A 22,146-nucleotide genomic window follows, 5' to 3' on the forward strand; every position below is an offset into this window, starting at 1 on the left:
TCACGTTATATATTCTTTTTCTCCCTGATTCTAGGAAAACTTCTCACCATATCTCAATACTGAGCTGAACCTTTCTGTTTCTCCTACGGTACCCGAATGCATCAGCGCTCTCTGCTGCCCCTGCAGTTCGGTATCAGTAGTATCAGTTCTGTGATAAAAGCTGATGAGTTAAAGTCATTTAACTGTTTATCTGTTGATTTGTTTCTATTCATTTTTGTAAGTGTAACACTGTAAAAACACATTTTAATTTACAGGAAACTGATGTTAACATATTTATGATCAGCATAACCCTAACCCCAACCCGGCAGCTGAGCTGTGGTTGTAAAATACTAAAAAATCAAATGAATTATTGGTGATTTTTTTTCTTACTTCATAGAATAAAAGAATAAAATAAAATCTAAAATACAGTCGATGTTTAACGAGCCTGAAGTTCTCCACCTGCTCTGAACTGCTTCTTCACTCAACTTTAATTTGAAAACTTTAAACCTTTAAACTTCCGGTTCAATGGTTGCTATTTCCCTTGTCGCAGCGTTTATGTTCCGTTACCATAGCAACGGAGCAGCTCGACACCGGAGGACACGGAGAAACAGGTGAGCATCTGTAAACGAAACGTATCAGCTGTAAAGTAAATACAGACAAATACAGACAGGTGAGTTCTGCAGGTGAAGACTCAGAGCTGATGGTCACATCTTTGCACTTTTAGAAAACTTTCTGAATTTAAACTTCCGGTATGTTTTTATTTAAATCTGCTGATGTCACTGTGTTTGGAGTCATTAACTCACCTGTCTGTGTGAGTGCGTGACGTATCCAGGTGTGTGAGATCAGACATGAACACAATAAAGACTCAGTGAAGTGTTGTCTCCTCCTTCATCATCAGCCGTCATCATCCGCATCAGTCTGACCGGAAACATGTCGTCACCGAGGGTGGGCGTGGTCAGAGACTCCATGCTGACCAATCCGCTGCTGATCAAGGTAAACAACAACAACACAAACACAAATCATTCCACTCACACACCTCACAGTCAGACCGCAGGGCTTTTATTGTGAAGGAGCCGCAGAGCTTTTACTTGGAGAACTTTTATTGTGAAGGAGATGAAGGACTTTTATTCTGAAAGAGCAGGGGAAGTTTTATTGTGAAGGAGCTTCAGTTTTCATGAGTTTTGTGTCTGACGAGAAGTGAAGCTGCTGTTGATCAAATAATGATGATGATGATGTCCCTCCTCCTCCTCCCCCTCCTGTGTGCAGGCGTCTCTGGGTCAGACCCAGTCTAGAGGTCTGTCAGTTCCTGGTCCAGATTTCACGTTTGGAACCAGCAGCGGCTCTCTGAGAGACGGAGGCGTGGCCGATGGTAAGCCCCGCCCATTGTGTTAAAACCACAGACAGTGGATGTGAACCCTGTGCAGTGAGGGCTGCTGGGAGTTGTAGTTTCTGAGCCTGGTCCCTGTGTCAGTTCTGTCCAGTTGGAGGATCCAGTCCAGACGTGGAGACTCTGCTCCTCATCGACCCGTGGTTCCGGACTTCGTGTCTCTGAACCGGGAGGCAGTGAAGTCTGGTCTGGTGACGTCCAAAGAGATGAGTCAGTATCGGGCCCAGGGGGGCGGGGCCAAGACACAGAGAGGCCCCGCCCCCAGGCAGATGCTGGAGGGCGGGGCTTCACGGCGCCCGGTGCCCGACATCACCTTCGGAGTCACAATGAGGTCAGGCGACACAGCAGTGATTATTGATGATTGATTGTTGATGATTGATTACTGATGATTGATTATTGATTGTTGATGGTGACTGAGGGATCTGTCCGTCAGGGCGTCGTCTCCTCTGTCAGACCTCCTCTCTCATCAGTACGCTCGCCGCTGGCTCGACGATCAGCTGAGCAGGAATCAAACCGCCAACCACAAACAGCTGGACAGGGTGAGAGAGAGAGAGGGAGTGAAGCTCAAACGCCCACTGTGTGTGTGTGTACACTTGTATTTATGACATTACGGGGACTGGTCCCCACAAATAATAGTCTCAGCTTAGCGTCTACTCACTCGTTCTGGAGCTTTCCACTGTGTCACTCCTCATCGTGAATAGTTTGAGTATCAGCTGATGAAGACCATGTGATGCAGCTGAGAGCTCCAGAACAAACAGACGAGCAGGCCGCGTCCTGATTGGTCAGCTGCTCTGATCAGCTGATGTTTTTTCATGTGTGTGCAGATAAAACCAGGTCGTATCCCAGAGACCAGGGCCAGTCTGCTGAGGAGGAGCAGAGCTCTGCCTGTAACACACACACTGTTCAGACTGCCACGCTTCACACAGGTAACACACACATGCACCCAGGACAGTTTTGGTTCTGGTTCTGGTTTTGCAGCACATTTCCTGTTCTGGTTCAGTCTCAGTCTTTTCAGAATAAAAGCTGTCCACTTCCTGCTGAGCAGCAAACAGCAGCTGGTGAACATGGTGGAGACTCCGGGGAGTACCGACTCAAACACTTCACCTGGATCGTCATGATAAGAAACTACTTGATAAGATGATCAGATTCAGGTCAGATTTTTAGTTTAGGTCCCACAAACAGACAGGTGACAATAAACCGACATCTCAGTCAGGTGGACAGGTGGATCAGCTTTACTACTCCAGGTCTCTGAACTGGAGGGATGAAACTGTTCTTCTAAAACATGATCCCTCAGGTGGAGGTTAGATGATGGAGGTGGAGAGCTCTTTTTAACACGTCACTCCTAAACCTCCACAGGTTTTCAGTGGAAATCTGGTGACTGTGAACGCCACAGCACATGATTCACACACTTCCAGTTTAACTTCCTGTCTGAAACCGTGCTGGTTTTGTTTTAAACACGACCACGAGCTGCTGAGTTCAGATCCAACACGACTCGTACAGACAGTTCAGCTCCTGATGTTCTGGCAGAGACACGCTCCCCTCCTCCTTCATCCCTCCTCCTCCTTCTCCTCAGGTTCCTCCTGCTCTGGACACCTTCAGGGACCAGGAGGCTCGTCTCCGGGCGTTCAGGGCTCATCAGTCAGACTCTGTGTCCAGGAGAGGACACCAGGGTCTGGGCACCTACAGTCTGGACTGAACCTGAGGACCGGACCCATCTCAGAGCATCGTAACACTAATAATAAATCATATAAAGCATCATAAATGTGTCTGTAGCTCCTCCATTCACATCTGATTCAGTGTTTCATCAGTAGGAGTCTCCCAGGGCTCTGTACTGGGACCACTGCTCTTTTCTACATATGGAAATCACTTTCTATGACAACTTATGAAATGTATTGTACGATTTTATGCTGATGATCCTGTTTTCTATTATTCTAACCTGCCTGTTAAACCCAACATTAAATCCAATATTCATACATGTTTCTATTTAAGTTTAATTATTGATCAAACATTTGCTGTTTAAATCACACATTGAAAACTTTTCATCAAAGTTAAAATGAATAAATCCTGTTCCAGTAGGTCAGGAAAAAAAGGAGCCTTTAGATGGACAAAACTAAAAAAACAGAAAGGATGTGAAGTTTGTTTTTGAAGGAAAAAAAAATAGAAAAAACAAAACCAATCTAACTGTGATCAGTCACCAGTGACAGATAAAGGTAAATGGCTTCTGTACACACACACTGTACAGAAATACTTAGAAAGGTATCAGTCCTTCACCCTCAGATACGACCTACAGGAGCTTATGGACGGCAGGTGCTGCCGGAGCTTCGTCGTCATGGTAACAGCAGTAAACACGTGATGAACTCAACTTGTCGCTCTTTATTTCTACTTTGTTCCCGTGAAGATTACTGCGGCCACTAGACACCGCTTAACGACAAAACGTAACTGCAGGTCGTAATAATCTGCGCAGATCAACATGACATCAAATCCGTTTGTTTCTGTAAAATAGTGAAATGTTTCAGTAAAGAAGAAAAAACAGACGAAGTAATGAGTCATTAGTGTAAGAAAAACAACATGAACACACACACACACACACACACACACACACCATCAGCTGGAGGCGGAGCAGAGTTGAATGAATCTTTGCCTCCTTTTTTTCTCTTCACATTAACAAACTTCTCTCTCTCCGTGGTGCTGAAATCAGCTGCTGATCGATCGATTCATTTTCCATCCGGATCAATAATCATCTCCAGGTGTTAAACTCTCATCATGTCCCAGTTAAACTGATATATTCAGAGTTTCTGCTGCAGGACTTCTACTGATGTTTCTTCTCATCAGACTCAGCTGAGTCCGGGTGGAGATGGAGGTTTCTGCCTCCAGGTTCCACATCGACTCCCTGCTCTCCCTCAGGCCGCCCGGCGCGCTCCTCTCCCGGGCGGAACCTCCGGAGCTCAGCCCGGGCAGCAGCAGCGGCTGCTCGGCGCCTCCCTCCCCGCGGAGAGAGCCCGTTCCCCGGCTGGATTCTCCTCTGCTGCCCGGTCCGCTCCAGCCCCGCTCCGTCAGCTCCTCCTTCCTGATCCGGGACATCTTAGCGGACTGTCGGCCTTACTCTGATCCGGTACAGGTCTACTCTGATCCGGGACAGGTTGGACTGGAAGCCGATCCGTTCCAGTCCGGACCGGATGAATTCTACCAGGATAAAAGTCTGAGCAGTTCCTCTTCTGATACCGAGTCCAGAGGTAGGAGGACAGCAGAGAAAAATACAGAAACTACAGAAAGAGAAAAAAGAGAAGTTTAAACAGGAACTCAAATTAGTTTTAATCAAACCAAAATCAAAGTTAAGAACCAGACACAGGTTTAATCTGATTGAATCTTTTTTAACTGGTTTCATCCCAAATTCATTTGTTCTGTTTGTTTAAATCAATTAATCAAGTTTTAAATTATATATTAGAGTAACTCAGTGTTTCTATCTCTGACTGAAACCAGAGGATTCTAAATCTTTATCATTTTTTATTTTTCAGAAAAATAAATAAATAATATTAGTGAATTAACTCTGATCCGCTGCTAAAAAGACTTTTAGACTTTTACTTTATTCTCACTCTCAATTCTCACATTTCTTTTGCTGTCATAATATTGATAATAAACTCAGTTATAGATGAATAATATTTTATTATTGCACATAAATATTATTTAGTTTTCATTAATTCACTGCAGGAAACAAACACAAATGATTTTTAAAAATTGATTCTGTTGCCTCCCATATTTTTTTTATAAAAAAGCTGATTAATGTCAGAGCTGCTCATTAATTATTCAGAAAATATCTCTATTGAAACAAAGAAAATAAAACAACAGCATTCAGCGCGGTCCTCAAACGCACCACTGCACCAGGTTATTTAAACATCTCTAATCCGGTTTGTTTCTTCATCAGCTGATCGTGGTTTGGTTTCAACAGGAGTTCCATAAATCCAGTTATCAATAATATGTTAATAATATATTATCATATTAATAACATTCATGCTGTCGGGTGATAAATGACCTCTTACAGCATCTTACAGCACCTGTGAATCTCTTTCACTTTTAAAACAGACCTGGTCCTCACTCTGTCAGTCAATAAAATCCTCTGGTCATGATCAGACCTTGAGATGTTCCAGGACCTGCAGAGCGTTTGAACGCTCACTGACCAGTCAGGTGATGTCGTTTCTACCTGTCCATCTCTCAGTGCAGATCGGGAGCTCGGACCCGGCCGCCGGACGCCTGAAGAAACCTCGTAAAGCTCGGACGGCGTTCAGCGACCAGCAGCTGTCGAGGCTGGAGAGAAGTTTCCAGAAACAGAAGTACCTGAGCGTCCAGGACCGCATGGAACTGGCTGCTTCACTGCAGCTCAGCGACACCCAGGTCAAGACCTGGTACCAGAACAGGAGGTAACATGATGAACAAGGTGGATGGACCCACACCTGTCCAACCACAAAACCACAAAGACACAAAACCACAGAGACACAAAAACAAAACCTCAGAGAGACAAAATGACACAGAACAATGAGGTTGTTGTAAAGTAGAAAGTACAATACACAATTATTAAGAAGCATAGATGCCAATAACAACTTAAAGACAATTAAGAGGCTGCGCTGAAGCTTTTGATCAGACCACATGATCTTCATCAGCAGAGGAAGAATTTCAGAGTGAATAATGCATTTTGAAGCTGAAATTAAAGACACAGTTATTATTGTGACACATATAAGAGGTGAGTGTGTGTCTGAGTTCAGTATCAGTGCAGACACACATGTGAGACATTCACCAATTAATAATAAACACTGTGGGATCAATAATTCAGCAGTGTTGCTGTAATTTAGGATCAATAATTAATGCAGAAACAAATCTGGAGCTTTTAGTGCAGAATCACAGAGAAGACGGGAGGGCCCATACAGCTCTGATTTTTCATTTATTGATTTATTTTTATTGTTCCACGCCCAAAGAAAATCCTGCACTGTGATTGGCTAGAGGAGTAAAAACCTGATGGAGTTTTATTTTTCTCTAAAAAAAGAAACATTTTTGTTTCATTTTTAATTTTAAGATGACAAATGAAAATTTTATCTGTTTTAAATTGAACATAAAACACGCTGCTAAGAAAACTGTGAACAAACATTCTAATGTGATTGTGATGTTGTGATGTTGTGAAGTTGTGATGTTGTGATGTTGTGAAGTTGTGAAGTTGTGATGTTGTGATGTTGTGACATTGTGATGTTGTGAAGTTGTGATGTTGTGATGTTGTGATGTTGTGACATTGTGATGTTGTGATGTTGTGAAGTTGTGATGTTGTGATGTTGTGAAGTTGTGAAGTTGTGATGTGATGTTGTGACATTGTGATGTTGTGAAGTTGTGATGTTGTGATGTTGTGATGTTGTGATTGTGATGTTGTGATGTGATGTTGTGATGTTGTGAAGTTGTGATGTTGTGATGTTGTGAAGTTGTGATGTTGTGATGTTGTGACATTGTGATGTTGTGATGTTGTGAAGTTGTGATGTTGTGATGTTGTGAAGTTGTGATGTTGTGATGTTGTGAAGTTGTGATGTTGTGATGTTGTGATGTTGTGATGTTGTGAAGATGTGAAGATGTGAAGATGTGAAGTTGTGATGTTGTGATGTTGTGACGTTGTGATGTTGTGACGTTGTGATGTTGTGAAGTTGTGAAGTTGTGATGTTGTGACATTGTGATGTTGTGATGTTGTGATGTTGTGATGTTGTGAAGATGTGAAGATGTGAAGTTGTGATGTTGTGATGTTGTGACATTGTGACGTTGTGATGTTGTGAAGTTGTGATGTTGTGATGTTGTGACATTGTGATGTTGTGATGTTGTGATGCTGTGATGTTGTGATGTTGTGACATTGTGACGTTGTGATGTTGTGAAGCTGTGATGTTGTGATGTTGTGACATTGTGATGTTGTGACATTGTGATGTTGTGAAGTTGTGATGTTGTGATGTTGTGACGTTGTGATGTTGTGACGTTGTGATGTTGTGAAGTTGTGATGTTGTGACATTGTGATGTTGTGATGTTGTGATGTTGTGAAGATGTGAAGATGTGAAGTTGTGATGTTGTGATGTTGTGACATTGTGACGTTGTGATGTTGTGAAGTTGTGATGTTGTGATGTTGTGACATTGTGATGTTGTGATGTTGTGATGCTGTGATGTTGTGACATTGTGACGTTGTGATGTTGTGAAGCTGTGATGTTGTGATGTTGTGACATTGTGATGTTGTGATGTTGTGATGCTGTGATGTTGTGACATTGTGATGTTGTGACATTGTGATGTTGTGATGTTGTGAAGCTGTGATGTTGTGAAGTTGTGAAGTTGTGATGTTGTGATGTTGTGAAGTTGTGATGTTGTGACATTGTGACATTGTGATGTTGTGAAGTTGTGAAGTTGTGACATTGTGATGTTGTGATGCTGTGATGTTGTGATGTTGTGAAGTTGTGATGTTGTGATGTTGTGACATTGTGATGTTGTGATGTTGTGATGCTGTGATGTTGTGATGTTGTGACATTGTGACGTTGTGATGTTGTGAAGCTGTGATGTTGTGATGTTGTGACATTGTGATGTTGTGATGTTGTGATGCTGTGATGTTGTGACATTGTGATGTTGTGACATTGTGATGTTGTGATGTTGTGAAGCTGTGATGTTGTGAAGTTGTGAAGTTGTGATGTTGTGATGTTGTGAAGTTGTGATGTTGTGACATTGTGACATTGTGATGTTGTGAAGTTGTGAAGTTGTGACATTGTGATGTTGTGATGCTGTGATGTTGTGATGTTGTGAAGATGTGATGTTGTGAAGTTGTGATGTTGTGATGTGTGTCAGGTCAGTAACAGTTTGTGTTTCCTCTGTCAGGACCAAGTGGAAGCGTCAGTCGGCTGCTGGTCTGGAGTTACTGGCTGAAGCCGGCAGCATGTTCCTGCCCGCACACTATCTGTACCCTCCTGCCCCGCCCACCCTGGACCTATACCTGTACAGAAGCCACGCCCACCACCACACGGCCCCGCCCCTGCTTCCTCGCATCCTGACCCACACCGAACCACATCCTCGCTGACTGGTTCTGACTGAATGACGGCTCGTTGACGGCTGGAGATTAAAAACCTGAAAAATGTTTTCCTTTTGATTTTTAGCAGAATAAAGTTACAGAGACTTTTTCCTCTGCAGGAATGTTACCAACATGTTTCCATCGTCTCTGCTCGCTTCAGGGACGAGGTCCTGGATCCAAGTTCAGGAACTTTCAGTGCTGCTGATCGCAGAGTAACGGGGCAACAGGACCAGGCTTCAGTCGTATCTGTAAAGGAGCTGGAAGCAGAAAGTGAAGCAGCAGATTTCTCAGCGATAAAAAACACCACAGGGAAAACTTGAACCTTTTCTCCATCAAGTCAAACTGTAATGAAACTGTACTCACCAACACATCATCACATCATCACAGGTGTTTTTATAAGAACTTTCTTCTGAATGTGTCTGTGGCTGTTAGAGTTCATTTTTTAAATTTTCAATAAATAAGAAAAGAATTCTCAGTATTTTTGTCGTTTTGCTGATTTTTGTTTTAAGAGTTTGTTAAAGTGAGTTTACGACAAAACAAAGTGAAGAGAAACTAAAGGGTCCGAACAGTTTCGGGTCCTGGTCTAGTGAGTTTTTATGGACTCGTCTTAGTGACATGGGATTTTTACTTGGCCTTTATCACTGGATGTGGTTTGACGGGGACTGATCCAGTCTCGTTCTGGACCACTCATCTGATCTTCTACAGTCTGTGGACCTGAGTGAGTCCACTTAATTTAGATATAAAAGGTCTCGGTTCATGATCCCGAAGGACCAGAACATTTAAAGATGTTCTGTTAACAAATATATTTCCTGTTCAGTCGTCCAATCAAACAACTGGACATTTAATCCAAAATCAGACGTTTCCAGAGCGATCAGCTGATCAAATATTAAACAGGCTGAAATATTAATGATGTTAAAAGGCAGCGATTACACATCAGAATGACCAGAGAGCTGAATATTTCCTTAAGTGCTGCAGAGTGTGCTCCAGTAGAAACAGGCTTTTACTTCTGCAGAGCGTCAGAGGTTTTAAAGTTCTCCTCCAGTTTGACTTTTTTTAAAACCTGCGTTTATTTGTATTTTGCATCGTTTTATCAGACAAAGTCCAGCAGAGTGAAAACATTCAGGGTTCTGTTGTGGTGAACAGAGAAACAAACACATCAAGACATTTGGTCGGCTCATGATTCTCATTGGTCGGACAAATGCAGGAAACTCCTCCTCCCTCTGCCTCAGTCAATTCAGAGGTCGTTCTCCATCTCCTCCTACGTCTTCTCTCTTTATGGCATCGCAGTCATTTCAGTAAAAGTAACTGCTGTTCAACGTCAGTTCACTCCAACTCCAACATGAAGAAACTCAACACAGAAACTCCACCGCCACCTGGTGTTCAGGTGGTGTTATTACAGAAACCAGGTACGAGTCAGTTCAACACAGAAATATAAACCAAGCTTCACACAGGCCTTAAAGTTACTCTGTCTGAACAGTCACACTTTTCTAGGACCTTTCCAGGACTTGCAGACATCCTGTAAATGAGTCAAACTGCTCAGGGTTTAATGTCTGCACACCTGAGAACAGTCACATGAACAAATCGTCACCTTGCTCATGGGCACTCCAGCTGCTGCACCTCCTCATCACTCCTCCTCTCCTGACTGACCAGATGTTGTCGTCTTCTTCTTCTTCTTCTTCTTGGCGCCTCCTCCCTCCAACCCGCTGGAGAACTCAGAGCGGAGCAGACTGACCTCCCTCCGACCGTGACCAAACCTGACGAGGAGATTAAAGAGGGGGTAAATTTAATCCTGATCCTGGTCTCAGTCTGGAGCCTGTTCCTCAACCAAGTCAGATTTCAGATGAGAACAGGACGTTAAGATGCTGAAAGGTTCATTTGTTTACACTGTTAATGCAGAGCTGCAGGACTGAACCTAAAACCAGAAAGTAAGTTAGCATGTTAGCACTTCCTGTTCCCTCCAAAGTCAATGTGGATCAGTATCAGTGTGGACGGAGCCTCAGAGTCCAGTCAGAGATCTGAGCCTTCGATGTGGAGATGACACTGAACTCCTGAAACTATTTTAAAATTAAAATAGCCTCAACTGTTTCCTCCTGTTTGATGAAAACTAGAATGTTATTGATTCTTTTTCTGTTTAATTCAGGTGAAAAGAGATTTAGAAAAACATTTAAGAGGCTGGAGCCTGAGACGCTTCTTTCATCAACTGATTTCTGTGTTCAGCAGGAACCAGTGATCCACAGACAGTGTCTTCATATCAGCCAACTTCATTAGCCGAGCATCACCTGAATGCACCGTTACACAACTGACCAGCACCCAAAGGATTGTGGGAAACTGAGGAGGTGGAGGGACACACACCTGTAATTATGTCTCTACTGACCACTGTGTGTGTGTGTGTGTGTGTGGTCAAACCGTGTCCAGACAGGCCCGCTGTGAGGAGCAGCTGTTAACAACAACAACACACACACACACACACAGACACACACTCGGTCCTGTGTGGACGAAGAGTGAACACGATCTGTGACTGAAGGGAACACACGGTTTAATTATACATCTGTGTGTGTGTGTGTGTGTGTGTGTGTTACTGTCAGTCATCTCAGCAGGGGTTGTGTGTTAATGAGCAGAGAAAGACAAACGTGTCAGACGCACACACACAGAGTACAGAGTGTGTGTTCTCCCCAGTTAAATCCCTGTTTTTGACAATGGAGTCTGGTAGTGATACACAGAGATGTTTCTGGTTAAAGGATCTGTCTCTTTAATAAGAAGCTCTGTCTCTGTAGGTATCCTATCATCACACACTTTAGTGGATGAACTGAAACATGGAAAATAAAACCTAGGTTCATAAAAAACAGAGTTATCCTTTGACTGAACAAACATTTGAACCTTTTCACAGAGTTTTTTTAAAGAGATGAACTGTGTGTTTCAGACATTAAAACTGTCCTTTCACAGGCCCAGTGTTTCATACCAAACGTTCAGTGTCTTTATCCTGAAGCTGCTGTTTGTCCCACAGCAACAGGCTTTAGTGAAAACTCACCTTCACTCATGTGGATGATCAGTTTGGTCTGAGCTTCACAGAAGTTAAATATCTGAGTGAAACTGCAGATCAGTGGATAAAACATGTCTGAAATGGTTTTAGAGCTTTCTCACCATTAATCTCTCATGTTCTCTAGATGCTCACTCATCGGCCTTCAGTGAGCGACATACGATCTCACTATAGAGCAGAGAGCAGAGAGTTTACAGATAAACCAGGTCTCTGGGCTTGATCAGACGACTGTTCACTGCTGCTGAAGCTCTGCTGACTCTGCCTTAACGCCTTCAACAATGAAAGCATCCTGATGTTTCCCCAGTGAGAAGCTTTTAATGTGAAACAGCGACAGTAGAAAATGTTTGAGGCTACAGACAGACAGAGCTTCTCTCTGGTGTCAGAACTGAGTCTGATACCAAACAGGACCAGAGCGGCTTGGTTTGGATCACCTGGTCTGGCTCGGCTGAAACGGACTGACCTGAACCGGAGACAAACCCTGTTAAGACTTAGTCTCACCTCTTTTCTCCAGTTCTGGCCCGTCCTGCAGCCTGGCTGCTGCTCGACCTCTTGTTCTGGGTCTTGACCGGACTCCTGGCCTGGTTCCTGTTCTGGCTCTTGGTTCGGTGTTTGGGTCCGGCGGCAGAGCTCAGACCCTGCGGGGCGTCTCTGAGGCCGAAGCTCTTGGCAGTGTGTCCCAGGTGGAGCGAGCGGATGTGGAAGATGTGTTTGAGGTGGGCAGGGTAGGTGGTGTACGCCCGCAGGAAGGACTGCAGTGCTGATGACATCACAGTGACATCACAGGGTCAAACAACCAGAGAAGCAGGAAATGTCAACAGACCGACAGACAAACGGAGGCAAGCGTACCTTTCTTGGCCGCCTGCACCGACTCAGGATCAGAGTGAACAAAGTTCTCGAACTCCGTCTGCAGAACGGTTGCTCGCTCTCTGATCTCCTGCTCCAGAGCTTTGGACGAACTCTGACGGAGAGAGAGACAATCATTATCATTGATCAGGTGATCAACCACAGACACCTTCATCAGAGACACCAGACATCAGAGTAACTGAATCAAACCAGAATAATCTCCAGGATTTATTTCTCCACCAAACAGTCCAGATGTGATCTTGGTTGATGCCCTAAAGCCTCCTGGTCTTCAACAGTGTTGATGTGTCTGTGGTGATTCATCAGTTAGCTTAGCTTAGTGTAGTTCAGCATCAGGAAAGACGAAGACGGTTCTTCAGACTCGCTGTCTGTGAAGGATCTCAGTCATCCAGGTCATAGTCTTAAGTTCTTCAAGAAAACTAAAAAGTGCTGAAGCACTCAATCTCTTCTGACAGTCTTAGAGTCTGATCAGATCATCACAGAGTCAGACCGGTTTGAACCAGAATCTGAACCTGCTGCAGGGTCTCAAGAGGTTTCTGTCTGAACTGCTGCTTCTTCAGGTTCAAAAATCATTCTTATATTCAGAGAAATTGGATCTCAGCTGGTGGTTCAGATTCTCAAATCCACTCAAGTCCTGTCAAAGCCTTGGACCTGTTCAGAGACCTCAGGACCTCAGCTCCAAAACCACTTAGGAACCCCTGAATGACCCTGACACCACCAAGACGGCAGTAAACTGGAACCTTTAAATCCAACCTGAAGGAAAACTGTGACCCTGGCAAATCCAGATGCCCTTAGAGGACCCTGAAAGACTCCTGGAACCAGATCAAAACCCCAAAAAGGGACTCTGGGAGCCCTGACAAGACTCCACTTAAAGGGGGTTACCTGGTCCCGACAGACCACTGAAAATCAATCAGAGACCCTTACAATGACCCAAGGACAATGGGGAACCTCTATCACCCTCTTAAAGACTCCTACAACCCAATCAGATGCTCTCAGAACACCCTGATGGACAATCAAAGACCCTGGATCCACCTCAGTCCACTTATGGAGAGAGAGCTGACAGCAATAGAGCGCTATGACGATCTGAAGGACCTTGACAAAAACCCTGGAAAACCCTTAAAGTTTCCTGGACCTTCGAAGACGAACTGAAAACTGCTGAGGCCTGAGGAGTTCTGGTCTGAATGTGACGGGGTCTTACCTTGCTGTGGTATTTGCCCCTCCCCTTATAGGCGTCGTCCATCATCAGAGTAGACAGGATGTCCAGCAGCTTCATCTCTGATAGGCTGAAACACAGAAGACCAGCCCACATCGTCAGAACCAGGAAGTGGACCTGCTTGACGCTGTCAGCGCGGTGCTTCCTGTTTTACCTGCTGTCAGTGAACACACCTGATGTTGTGATTGGCCAGCTCGGTGATGAAGGTGGTCTCTGCAGGGGTGAGGAAGAGGAGGCTGCTTCCTCTTCCTCCAATACGAGCTGTCCGTCCGACACGGTGAACGTACTCTGCCGCCGCCGTCGGTGGAGTGTACTGTACAGGTGGATTTATCTGTTACTTCACACTACACTCAGTGATCATTTAATTAGGAACACACCGACACTGGGTGGTTTGCTCTGGATTCACCAGATGTTAGAAACGCTGGTTTGGATTACAGGAAAGAAAAGGAGGAAGGAAGGAGGAGGATAAAAACAGACAGGGTCTCATCACCTGGTGGTCGACCTCCTCCCAAAGGTCTGGAGTGTGACCACCATACGAACACAAAACACCTTCCACCTCCAGTCGTCTCCTGAACAAGCAGCAATTCCATCGACTTTCGACCTGTTGTACCCAGGTTAATCTGAAGACCCAATAAATTCTAGCAGAGGTTTATAGCAAAGTTGTGATGCATTGTGTCATGTATTGTGAAATATTAAATGTAATATCCAGCTGTACAAGTAGAGAAGATTTTCATAAATTTGCCATCTGCATTAAAGTAGAAAAAAAAATCCACAGTTCATTGAATTTATATCAACCTAATTTGATGAAATAGTACAATTATTTTTTTAATCAAAAAAAATAAAAATAAAAAATAAAAAATATATATATAATTAATATATTTTTATTTTGCAAAAGAAAAGGAATTGGGGGGAACATCATCATCATGTCACCTTTCCTTTCCTCACCTTTTTTTATGTTTCTTCACCAATTAAAAAAAAAAAACAAAACACTGAGCGATAAAACACACCTGAGCTATCCACTCTCACACAGCAGAACATTTACCTGAACGATCCAGGTGATGTGAGGAAGGTCCAGACCTCTGGCTGCCACGTCCTGAAACACACAAACACACAGACACCACATGTAACAGACAGTGAAGTACAGTGTGTTAATAGACTGAGGTCAGTGCTGCAGATACTGACCGTACACAGCAGGACTCCACACTCACACACTGAGAACTGCTGGAAAACCTCAGAGCGCTCCTGTTGGACAAAACAAAAGCACCCTCACCGACTGCAGCTCACACACATCAGCTGATCACACGCACACACACAAAAAAAACACGAGACAGAAGAGGAACGCTGGGGTCTTACCTCCTGCTTCATGTTGCCATGGAGACGCAGGAAGCTGAGTGGAGGCCTGCGATTGGCTGAGGACCTGGAGAGGACGGAGATGAAGAGAGAGTGGAGGAACTCAACGGCCTCACAGCTCGATACGAAGACGATGAGTTTGTTGTTCTGAGAAAACTAAAACACAACAGTCTGTCAGCTGACGATGACGACGGTGACGATGACCAATCAGAGTGCAGCAGCTGAAAATGACCTCATGAGGCTGAGGTAACTGTGACCGGCAGGTTCTCAGCCTCATGCTGAGATCTACTGTCCTGTGTTCAATGCATGCTAAAAAAAGGTCACTGAAATCAGGTGAAATCATTATTCACTCAAATAACAAAATAAACTCTGTGTACATGTGAACACTGTGTGTTGTTGTTGGGTTGTTGTTGTGTACCTGACATTTGTCCAGGATGAAAGCAGCCAGACAGACCAGTCTGATCTTACTGGGAACCACCACCACAAACTGCTTCAAGGCCTCTGGTACAGCAAAGCTCTCCGATTGGCCGGCTGGGCCAGGGTTAGAGGTCGCAGCGGCGGCGGCAGTGAAGTCAGAGGAGGTGGGGCCGGACACGTGGATACTGACGGGGTCTTGGAGACAAACATCGGCCAGACGAGTGACACCTGAAACAGATACGAACGTTTATCGATGGATTTCTGCGGCTTCATCAGATCTGAACTCACAGACATGAAACATGTATTTTTAGATTCAGTGTGATTTCCACTTCCTGAGGAGATCAGTATCTCTGATGTTCATCCTGAGGAAATGTCCACACATCCACACAGAACCCAGAGAAAGCAGATGCTCCTGATAACTCCAGATAATCATGAATAACTTTCATCATCCAGCATCTGTGGGATGAACTTCTTACAAATCAACATCATGTAAAAGGTTTTACCTATGCTGAGTGTTTGCTCACGAGTTCAGTCAGACTGAGACTTCAAGTAAATCACATTTGTTGGATCGTAATGTTTTATTGTTGTTTAAATAAAGGTGTTATATGTCTGTAGTTTGTTCTATATGGACAGAATTCTTCAAGATTTCTGTTCCTGGCGGTGGTTTAATGTTGGGGCTGAGGACATGAGATTCACTAAAGGTAAAATCAGATGCGTCGCTGTATATTTACCGTGTGTCATTGTAGCCGACAGCAGGACGTTCTGTCTGTTCGGTCCTGTAGAGTTCAGACTGTTTAATATGACGGTCAGATCCTTCTCGAAACCAAGGTCCAACGTCCTGAACACATGCAATTAAAGCATTAGTCTTGATGGACACCTGAAGAAAAACTGAGAACAAACTGATCAGAATGAGTAGGACTGTTTGGTTTCTTCACATTTTTTGAAATGTTTGGTTAAACTTGGTTCCAGACTCCAAACTGTCTGGTTCTGTTTTGAAGGGACAAGCGATGGAAGGTGTCTCTTTTCTGGAGCCAAGTCAGTAGTTTCCACCCTCTGTGTCTTCATATCTGAATGAACAGAACTGATGTGGAGTTCCTCAAGGCTCGATTCTCAGTCCTCTTCTGTTCAACCTCAAAAAACTAATTCAAAACAACAACACGTCTTTCCATAATTGCACAACCCTAAACCCTAACCCTGACATTTCTGTTTGTGACTGATCATATTTAAGACCTGTTTAAAAACGTGTCAGTTACCGATCAGCCTCGTCCAGAATCAGCCAGCGAACGGCGCTGAAGGCGATGCTCAGGGTGTTTTTGATATGATCCACCAGACGTCCGGGAGTCGAAACAAGGATGTTGATTCCTTTACGGAGTCTGAAGAGAGAGAGTCACAATGAAACACAATCTTTACAACCTTCTCAAGAACACACAGAGCTTCCTCCAGGACAGACACAACCTTCTCAAAGAACATCTTAACGTTAATCTGACGTTGAAACCATCCTGCTCTTCATAGTCTCATTTTGTTACAATCTCCTGGAAAATCAAGGACCTCCAGAACCTCATCAAAGACTCAAATTAGTTCCTGAATGTTCAAGATTTCTGCAACCTTCTCAAGGACCTTGAGAGCCACTTGTTGCATTTGAGACAGAAAGGGAGGAGGTGAGGAGGTTCATGTACCTGGCCTTCTCTGCTTTCCTCTTCTCTCCTCCCATCAGAACACCTGGGACGATCCAGGTGAACGGCTGCAGAGAGAGAGACAAACAGGTCACCTGAGAACAGTTTGAGCGGCTCTCGGTAACAATCAGCTGGAAGATGATCAGTGAAGCTATGTTACCTTGAGAAGTTTCTGGAAGGTCTGGAAGGTCTGCTGGGCGAGCTGAAGGACCGGAGGAGAGTCATTGAATCAGGTTTAACATGAACCAGCTTCAGTAACATGAACATGAGGCTCAGGTCTACAGCTCTGACAGACCAACACAGTGGGAACATCCCCTTTCTCTTAGCTGCATCAACATTTCCTTCACTTCCTCTGACGGTCCTGGAGGTGCAGGACCAGAGGACTGAGGAAGGATCAGCTCAGGGAGCAGGGATGAGCCCACTGGGACTCTCTCAGACCGGATCAATGAAAGCTGTAGAAACAAGCGGACTGATCCTTTAACAGCAGCAGAGAAAACAGATCAGGGTGAGACCGAACCTCTCTGGTGGGGACGATGACGACAGCCAGAGGACCGTCTGACCTGCTGACCTTCGGCTGAACCGACTGAAGACTCTGGACCAGGGGGACGGCGTAGGACAGGGTCTTACCTGCAGAGAGAGATTCAGTCATCAGGCACTTGCTCTGCTCCTGAAGCTGCAGCTCAGTTTTCCTCTTTCTAATTATTTTACGGACATCATAAACTAGGGCTGAACAGTTTCTCAAATTCTAACTGAAACTTGAACAAACTGCAAAGGCTGCGATTACTCCTCCAGTCCTGACTCTGAAAATGGTCGCTATGATGAAAGTGGCTCGTAGGAGGACGAGGAGAGGAAGACCAAGAGTTCCCTCTGCTGCAGAGGATGTCCATCAGAGTTACCAGCCTCAGAAGGAGAAGGAGGAGGAGGAGGAGGAGGAGAAGAAGAAGAAAAAGAGAGTCGCTTGGGCCAGGAAACACGAGGAACAGACATCAGTTGGTGACACTGAACCAGCACGGCTACCACAGCATCCTGCAGAGACATGTGGTCTGAGCTCAGTGGGACCATCATTTGATCCAGACACACCTCCACAGTCACCTGACCTAAACCAGCTTAGATGGTCTGGGATGAGTTGGAAAGACCCAAAGCTCCGCCTCCATCCCCGGCTCCCAGCCAATCACAGGACAGACAGACTTCACTGAGTCTGAGCTGGAAACATGTTCATTAACCTGGACAGAGTTTCTTCACTGACCAACACTAACATAACAAACAACATCACAGTCTGTCACAATATCATCTTTTATAAGACGCGCCTTTATTTTGAAATTCCCCAGCACGTCTTCCTCCGCCTGAGCGAACACACACCGCTAAACAAACTGCGAGCGGTGTCGAGACATCAGTGAAGATATAGAATAAATCACATGTTGTGTTTCAGCCACTTCCAGATAAAATCCTCAGGTTCATACAGTATCCTGCTCTCATGTTACAAACAGGAAGTTAATGCTCTTTCAGTTCTCAGTCACAGAATGTGAAAACTCTAAAGCTGAATATATCAGATAGTTCTGACGTCTGATGAATATTAATCTACGATGTAGAGGAGAATAAAAACCACTGAATGAGAAGCTGTGGAACATCTCTTTCATCTCTGACTCTCCTCAGCTGTTTGAGCTGATGAACTGATCCAGGATCAGTCTCTGCTCTCAGAGGTGTGTACAGTGTCTCACCTGATCCGGTCTGAGATCGAACGACGGCGTCTCGTCCCAAGAGAAGAGCCGGGATGGTCTGTTTCTGAACACTGAACACACACACAGTACACATTAACAGAACACATCAAACACACTGATTTAATTTCCCCGCCCACAGCAGCAGGTGAGGAGGAAACTCACACCTGAAGTCTGACACCTACAGTGGCCCCTGAGGACAAAACACACTGATGAAAGTCAAACAGCAGACGTGTCGCTGGTGTTTCTACATGTTCCTTCTGTGTTTGTGTTTTGTCCTCAGGGGCCACCGTAGAAACCGGAGATAGATGTTTAACACACACTAACACAACAAAACACAGGTCACATGACCAGTCACCTACACTGAGCATGTGCAGGTGTAAACAGGAAGTAGCCAGTTTGCTCTGCAGATGTAACAGCAGCTGCTGAGAGATGCTCCTGTAACTCATCCTCCATGTTTGATCGGGTCATGTGATCAGAAAAAAAACAATGTCACTGTGTGGGCGGAGCATCAACAGGTGTGAACTGACCTGGTCAGGGTGGAAACATTCAGGACTTTGTTCAGTGTCGCCACCTGGTGGAGAGACAGCAGCCAATCAGAGCACAGAACAACACACAGATGATTAACATGAGAGAGAGAGTGTGTGTGTGTGTGTGTGTGTGTGTTACCAGGTGTGGGTGAAGGTTCAGGTCTGAGAACGAATCAGAGGTGAAAATCTGCTCCTTCACCTGAGAAACAACAGGTCTGAGGGAGGAGGGAGGAAGGAAGGAAGGAAGGAAGGAAGGGAGGAAGGAAGGAAGGAAGGGAGGGAGGGAGGGAGGGAGGTCATGTCAGAAATCAGTGAAATGATGACATCAGCTGACATGAACCAATCAGAGGAGGAGCTGTGTACCTGTGAATCTCAGGTATATCTGGGTTGTATTTGAACAGAGAGGAGGTCTTGATGCTGCTCCTTCCTGTCTCCTTCTCCTTCGTCTCCTTCTTCTGTGGTGTCTCCTCCTGCTGCAGCCTCCTCAGTTTGAAGGAGTGTGTCGTCTCCTCTGAGGAGGAGCTGATCCTCCTCTTCTCTGCTCCCCGCTGCTTCTCCTGAGAGGAAAAGTCATTTTCCCTCAGTTTGATTTAGGTTAAAGTAACCAAGTATTTTTACTCAGACCTTCTGCTCTGAGTCTGACATGAACTGAGCTGAAGATGAACGATTTCTATCTGACAAAGGTCAAAGGTCATGACAGGTTCAGGTTCAGACTCACTCTGTCCCATCTCTGCTGAGTGCTCACACGTCTCCTCCTGGAAGACGGAGACGAGGGAAAACTACTGCTGATGTTCAGACACAGCTGGTCGTCTGCTGATGACATCATCAATACACCTGGACCCCCCCCACACACACACACACCCATATTCAGTAATTTCACACCAAACTTCAGTGAAAACACAGCAGAATATAAACATGATGCTGAGTGAACTGACCTGAGGTCAGACCCTGAGCTGAGCTCTGACACAGGAGAAGACCTGAAACACGAAGAAAACAGCGCAGGGACCAAATGTTAGACTCTGTAAGTTTACCAGAAGCAGAGACGTTTGATTCATTTGGCCTGTGCCGACGTTCAGACTGACCCCTGACGATGTGTTCAGGCTTTAACAGTGTTTTTTATTTCCTGTGTTTCACCGTCTGACAGGAAACAAACGTTAAACTGAGTGTTTTCTGAACGGAGTCTGGCGTCACGTGCAGGAGGTTCAGAGTCTGCTACAGCGGCTCAGACAGAGAATCAGACCCGCAATGTTCACGTTACAACACAGTAACAACACCGGCTACACACACACCGACACACTAACAGATTTACACGCGCGTGTGTGTTGTATCTTGGCGGCTAACGCTAGCCGCGTGCTAACAGCAGCTGTTTCCGGTCTGTAAACAGATTTCACATTAAAGTCACGAAGAAAAATAAAGAAAAACAGAAAAATCAGAGAAGTTTAAACTCACCGAACAAACCGAGGCACGTGGGAAACTCTTCCTGGTGCGTCACTGAAGCCCCGCCTCCTTCACGACTGAGTTACTGCACATGCGCAAGAGCTTCACCTTTTATTTTGAAAAGTTTTTGTTGTTGTTGAACATAAAATCAAGTCAAATAAAGATGGAAGTTATTTAACAGGATGAATGAAGTGAGTCCACATTAACCAGAGACCTGACCCTCATCAGACCAGATCTAACAGGAACCTGAGGACTCAGATCCTGTCTGTGAATAGACCTGGACCAGGTCCAAACAGACCTGACCCACTGAGAAACTCCATAACCTGGACCAGTCCCAGCCCAGGCCCTGGACCATGTGACCGGGTTCATGTAGAGTTCTAGTGCCTTGCTCAGAGGCCTCCCTGCAGGATGAATGGGGACGGACTCGGACTCGGTCTCTGCAGGAGACCGGGACGAAGCGTCCATCATCCCATCAGCAGCCGTCAGCTCTCATCTCGTTCCCGCTCCGCTTCCTGTCCTCCGCCGCAGCTTAAAATAGAGCCGTCAATCAGCGGCGCCGCTGGGACCGAGCTCCGCTCAGGAGGAGTAATTATAGTCATTTAACCAAAACCGCCTTTGAAACGGAGCCGAGACTGAGAGACGGTTTCTACATCAACACCGCGTCCTGGTTTTAGATCAGAGAAGCTGAGTGTCTGACAGGAGCCTGCCACTGTCTGTCTGTCTGTCTGTCTGTCAGCAACAACCTGTCTGTCTGTCTGTCTGTCTGATTCAGTCAGTAACAGACTTGAGGTCTGATGAGGTCTGAGGGTCCAGGTGAGTCACCATGGTAACAGTGTAGTCCTGTAGGTGAGAGCGAGTGATGAACAGGTGATAAATGATAAATATTATTCATGTCTGAGTTTCCAATGACTAATCAATCACAAACACATATCAATAGATTTGTATTGATCAGTGGATGGTGTTTCTGTCACAGACTGATCTGATGAAGATGATCTGACCCCCAGACTCAATATAACAGAAATAATTCACTGATGCCTTCACTGTCTCTGTTTCCTGTTGGACATTTAAAAAGAAGATGCTGAAAACATCTGTGTTGTTCTTCATGAGGCTGAACTCCGAGACGTGAACGGCTTTAAAAGACGATGTTTGCCTGAGGCGACACTTCCTCAACACGCACACACGCACACGCACACACGCACATGCACACACACACACACACACATACACACACGCACACGCACACACACACACACACACACACACACACACAGTTGCGGAGTCTGATGAACCTGAACTGTGACGTTTCTTTCTCCAGTAGAGACGAGACATTGATCAGAATTGTTTTACAGCGACAGGATTCTTCACTTTTCAGTGACCTCTGACCTTTGTACCTTTACAGCCTCGTTGTGTTTCTACTCACGCTCTTTCAAACTCTCACTAACTTTCTAAGAAGAAAGGCTTTTGTAGAAGAGCTCAGAGCTAAA

The 22,146-nt window shown here is 45.0% G+C and overlaps 3 protein-coding genes across 3 annotated transcripts; 2 read left to right on the forward strand and 1 right to left on the reverse strand.

The window, feature by feature from the left end:
- Positions 1-477: 477 nt before the first annotated feature.
- On the forward strand, positions 478-3,082 carry cfap77 (cilia and flagella associated protein 77). Its single transcript, XM_018693337.2, has 7 exons — positions 478-590; positions 878-972; positions 1,246-1,348; positions 1,451-1,697; positions 1,800-1,905; positions 2,191-2,292; positions 2,940-3,082. The coding sequence occupies exons 2-7, from the start codon at positions 910-912 to the stop codon at positions 3,060-3,062; spliced, it is 744 nt and encodes a 247-aa protein (XP_018548853.1). The 5' UTR covers positions 478-590; positions 878-909; the 3' UTR covers positions 3,063-3,082.
- A 1,138-nt stretch (positions 3,083-4,220) lies between these two features.
- barhl1a (BarH-like homeobox 1a) lies at positions 4,221-9,865 on the forward strand. The gene is made up of 3 exons (XM_051069456.1): positions 4,221-4,626; positions 5,406-5,781; positions 8,240-9,865. Exons 1-3 carry the CDS (start codon positions 4,221-4,223, stop codon positions 8,436-8,438), a joined length of 981 nt encoding a protein of 326 aa, XP_050925413.1. The 3' UTR covers positions 8,439-9,865.
- Positions 8,751-20,819, reverse strand: ddx31 (DEAD (Asp-Glu-Ala-Asp) box polypeptide 31). Its single transcript, XM_018693323.2, has 21 exons — positions 20,675-20,819; positions 20,161-20,202; positions 19,944-20,059; positions 19,589-19,782; positions 19,365-19,440; positions 19,226-19,269; positions 18,699-18,769; positions 17,498-17,607; positions 17,141-17,182; positions 16,984-17,048; positions 16,561-16,680; positions 16,039-16,145; positions 15,309-15,535; positions 14,894-15,046; positions 14,723-14,782; positions 14,583-14,633; positions 13,714-13,853; positions 13,526-13,610; positions 12,313-12,424; positions 11,965-12,223; positions 8,751-10,183 (listed from the first exon to the last, which is right to left on the reverse strand). The coding sequence occupies exons 3-21, from the start codon at positions 20,049-20,051 to the stop codon at positions 10,054-10,056; spliced, it is 2,154 nt and encodes a 717-aa protein (XP_018548839.1). The 5' UTR covers positions 20,052-20,059; positions 20,161-20,202; positions 20,675-20,819; the 3' UTR covers positions 8,751-10,053.
- Positions 20,820-22,146: the final 1,327 nt, after the last annotated feature.

The sequence above is a fragment of the Lates calcarifer genome, unplaced genomic scaffold, assembly GCF_001640805.2.
Source record: "Lates calcarifer isolate ASB-BC8 unplaced genomic scaffold, TLL_Latcal_v3 scaffold_20_43, whole genome shotgun sequence".
In the NCBI taxonomy this organism is placed as follows: domain Eukaryota; kingdom Metazoa; phylum Chordata; class Actinopteri; family Centropomidae; genus Lates; species Lates calcarifer.

Bases quoted from the DNA above. Each gene is read 5' to 3' on its own strand.
- barhl1a (XM_051069456.1), top strand. From the start codon at position 4,221: ATGGAGGTTTCTGCCTCCAGGTTCCACATCGACTCCCTGCTCTCCCTC. The intron at 4,627-5,405 runs AAACTACAGAAA...GACCTCTTACAG, and splicing joins GACAGCAGAGAAAAATACAG to CATCTTACAGCACCTGTGAA. The intron at 5,782-8,239 runs GTAACATGATGA...TTCCTCTGTCAG, and splicing joins ACCTGGTACCAGAACAGGAG to GACCAAGTGGAAGCGTCAGT.
- cfap77 (XM_018693337.2), top strand. From the start codon at position 910: ATGTCGTCACCGAGGGTGGGCGTGGTCAGAGACTCCATGCTGACCAAT. The intron at 1,698-1,799 runs GTCAGGCGACAC...TCTGTCCGTCAG, and splicing joins ACCTTCGGAGTCACAATGAG to GGCGTCGTCTCCTCTGTCAG. The intron at 1,906-2,190 runs GTGAGAGAGAGA...ATGTGTGTGCAG, and splicing joins ACCACAAACAGCTGGACAGG to ATAAAACCAGGTCGTATCCC.
- ddx31 (XM_018693323.2), bottom strand. From the start codon at position 20,051: ATGATGTCATCAGCAGACGACCAGCTGTGTCTGAACATCAGCAGTAGT. The intron at 14,783-14,893 runs GTAAGACCCCAG...TTTGTCCAACAG, and splicing joins ATGGCAACATGAAGCAGGAG to GAGCGCTCTGAGGTTTTCCA. The intron at 12,425-13,525 runs GTAAGACCCCGT...TCTCTCCGTCAG, and splicing joins GGGGCAAATACCACAGCAAG to AGTTCGTCCAAAGCTCTGGA.